The 2,143-nt window shown below is 38.1% G+C and overlaps 1 protein-coding gene across 1 annotated transcript in view; it reads left to right on the top strand.

Moving 5' to 3' along the window:
* Window positions 1-2,143, top strand: part of LOC109540564 (A disintegrin and metalloproteinase with thrombospondin motifs adt-1) — a 6,823-nt gene that overhangs the window by 1,584 nt on the left and 3,096 nt on the right. The window contains exons 4-6 of the mRNA XM_019908994.2: window positions 845-1,068; window positions 1,120-1,331; window positions 1,386-1,577. Of these exons, the coding sequence (XP_019764553.2) occupies window positions 845-1,068; window positions 1,120-1,331; window positions 1,386-1,577 (628 nt within the window). The remainder of the gene's footprint in view (window positions 1-844; window positions 1,069-1,119; window positions 1,332-1,385; window positions 1,578-2,143) is intronic.

Here is a 2,143-nt window from a genome sequence, read left to right as displayed (position 1 = left end):
TTGTTCTATGTTTAGGGTTAAATAACTTTTTCGGAAAACATTGATTAAAAATTGTCAAAAAAGTGCTCATAAAAATTGACCATTGTTTATTTACATCCGCCACATCTATTGCATAGACTTCTAACCATTGTTGTTGATTTAGAATATCGAAAAACTCCCTTCGACTATGCTCACTGAAAAATCTCTTGAAGTAGCATTGCTTTGTCGGCTTTACGGGAATTTTACACTCTAATACTATTTTTTGTACAGTGTGATCCGAGATTGTATTTAGAATATGACTCGAGACCCTGCATTTCGGAACATTTGTAAATATATTGTCTATACAGCTATTAGATGTTGAATATATTCTTGTATTTTGAACTACAGATTAAAAGAGCCCATCACAGATAAAAATTGCGTCCTGTAATCATTACATTCCAAAAGTTCTATATTAAAATCACCAGCATGACAATATTTTTATTTTCATTCGCAATTAGGGTAAGTGCGAATTCTATTGTTTTAAGAAATATTTTTATGTCTCCTTTTGGTGGCCTGTATATTGTCATCACGATAAAAGACTCTTCTCGAAATTTACTTTCTATACATACACATTCAAAGACGCCCTCTACTGATAGCTTATTTATTTTTGTTCGCTGGGTAAATTTTTGGTTTTTATCTAGGGATATTGCAGCTTCTCCATATCCTTAATGTCATCCAGGTTAATATCCTTAATGTTCTCTTTAACTTATTTTGAATGTACAGGACCACGAAGTTGATGAACTAAGATGTTGAAAAATTTTAAATAAATGTGTCATTAAAATGTTGGCAGAAACTGAAAGAAATATTTAAAAAAGTGAATTTGTAGGCAACGCTTGGAATCGGCAGAAGGCCGTAGAATCAAACAAACTCGAGGACTTCTTGGACGAGGAAATCTTTGAAAATTCCGACTATTTCCTGCCTAGACGAGGCCAGAGTATGACGCTGGAGCTGGCTCTGTTTTTCGACGAAGCGGCCTTCAAGATATTCGCCCCATTCTTCAGCTACGACGACAAGAAGCTGCAGAACATGCTCTTGGCCTATATCAACGGGGTAACTTTTATAGGCAGTTTTTAAGCAAAAGAAGTATTTTTTGCCGATCAGGTGCAAGCACTGTACCATCATCCGAGCCTGGGAACCAGCCTCGAATTAGTACTGGTTCGGCTGGATATCATGAAGAAACAGCCCAGAGCGATGCCGCATTACAATGGCGAAAGGTCGCAACTGCTGGACAGTTTTTGCCAGTACCAAGCGGATATCAACCCGAAAGATGATAAAAATCCTGAGCATTGGGACATGGGGTTGTATGTTTCCGGGTAAGAACAGTGCGGTCCCAACGGGGATTGATAATGACTTTGGCCCAAATTCAGTTTAGACTTTTTTGCGTACGAAAATGGGAAAAAGAGCGGCGTCACTATGGGTCTAGCCACAGTGGGCGGAGTCTGTCTGGACAAGTACGCTTGCGTTATTGCGGAGTTTGGCACGACCAATGTGTTTGGCAAACCGTACCCCAGTGCCGGCTTCACCAGTGTCTACATTCTTGCGCATGAAATCGGCCACAAGTAAGAAACTCTTACCCCCGGTTGCACCGTTCTCGCTTTAAACACTGATTAGCTAAACACTGATTATATCTTAACCGGGGTTTTAAAAAAATGCATTGCACCTTCGCAAACTAATCGTCTGGTAGTTAATCAGAGAATCACTATGGCCCCTCCGCTTTTTTGGCTTAGGTTGCTCTTTCGCAGCAAAGCGGCCAGTAATATATTGGTTATGTTATATTTTATTGTGTACTCCTTGTCTTCATATATGTGTACTACTGACTTATAATATATAATATATATGTATAAGCCTTGTTCTATGCTACTGACTACTGTACTAGCATGTACTAGACGTCGACTAACAATTCAAATCAAAGCTCTTACAAGGTCTGAAATAGCTGAAAAATACAACCAACTGATTGATAAACGGCTACAACTAGCAGATTTGCAGAAAAAGAAATTGGAAGAAGAATTGTTAATGATTGAATGTGAAATAAAGCTGACTTACTTTTGACATTAAACTGGGTGTTTATATTAATTTTTATTGAAAAAACTTAAAAATTGACTCCGTACAAGCTCAAAGGCAACGT

This window comes from Dendroctonus ponderosae, unplaced genomic scaffold (genome assembly GCF_020466585.1).
Source record: "Dendroctonus ponderosae isolate FM_Combo_2020 unplaced genomic scaffold, Dpon_F_20191213v2 Dpon_F_20191213_6, whole genome shotgun sequence".
Classification (NCBI taxonomy): domain Eukaryota; kingdom Metazoa; phylum Arthropoda; class Insecta; order Coleoptera; family Curculionidae; genus Dendroctonus; species Dendroctonus ponderosae.
Note: the sequence above shows the minus strand (reverse complement) of the source record. Positions and strands in the feature narration are given on the sequence as shown.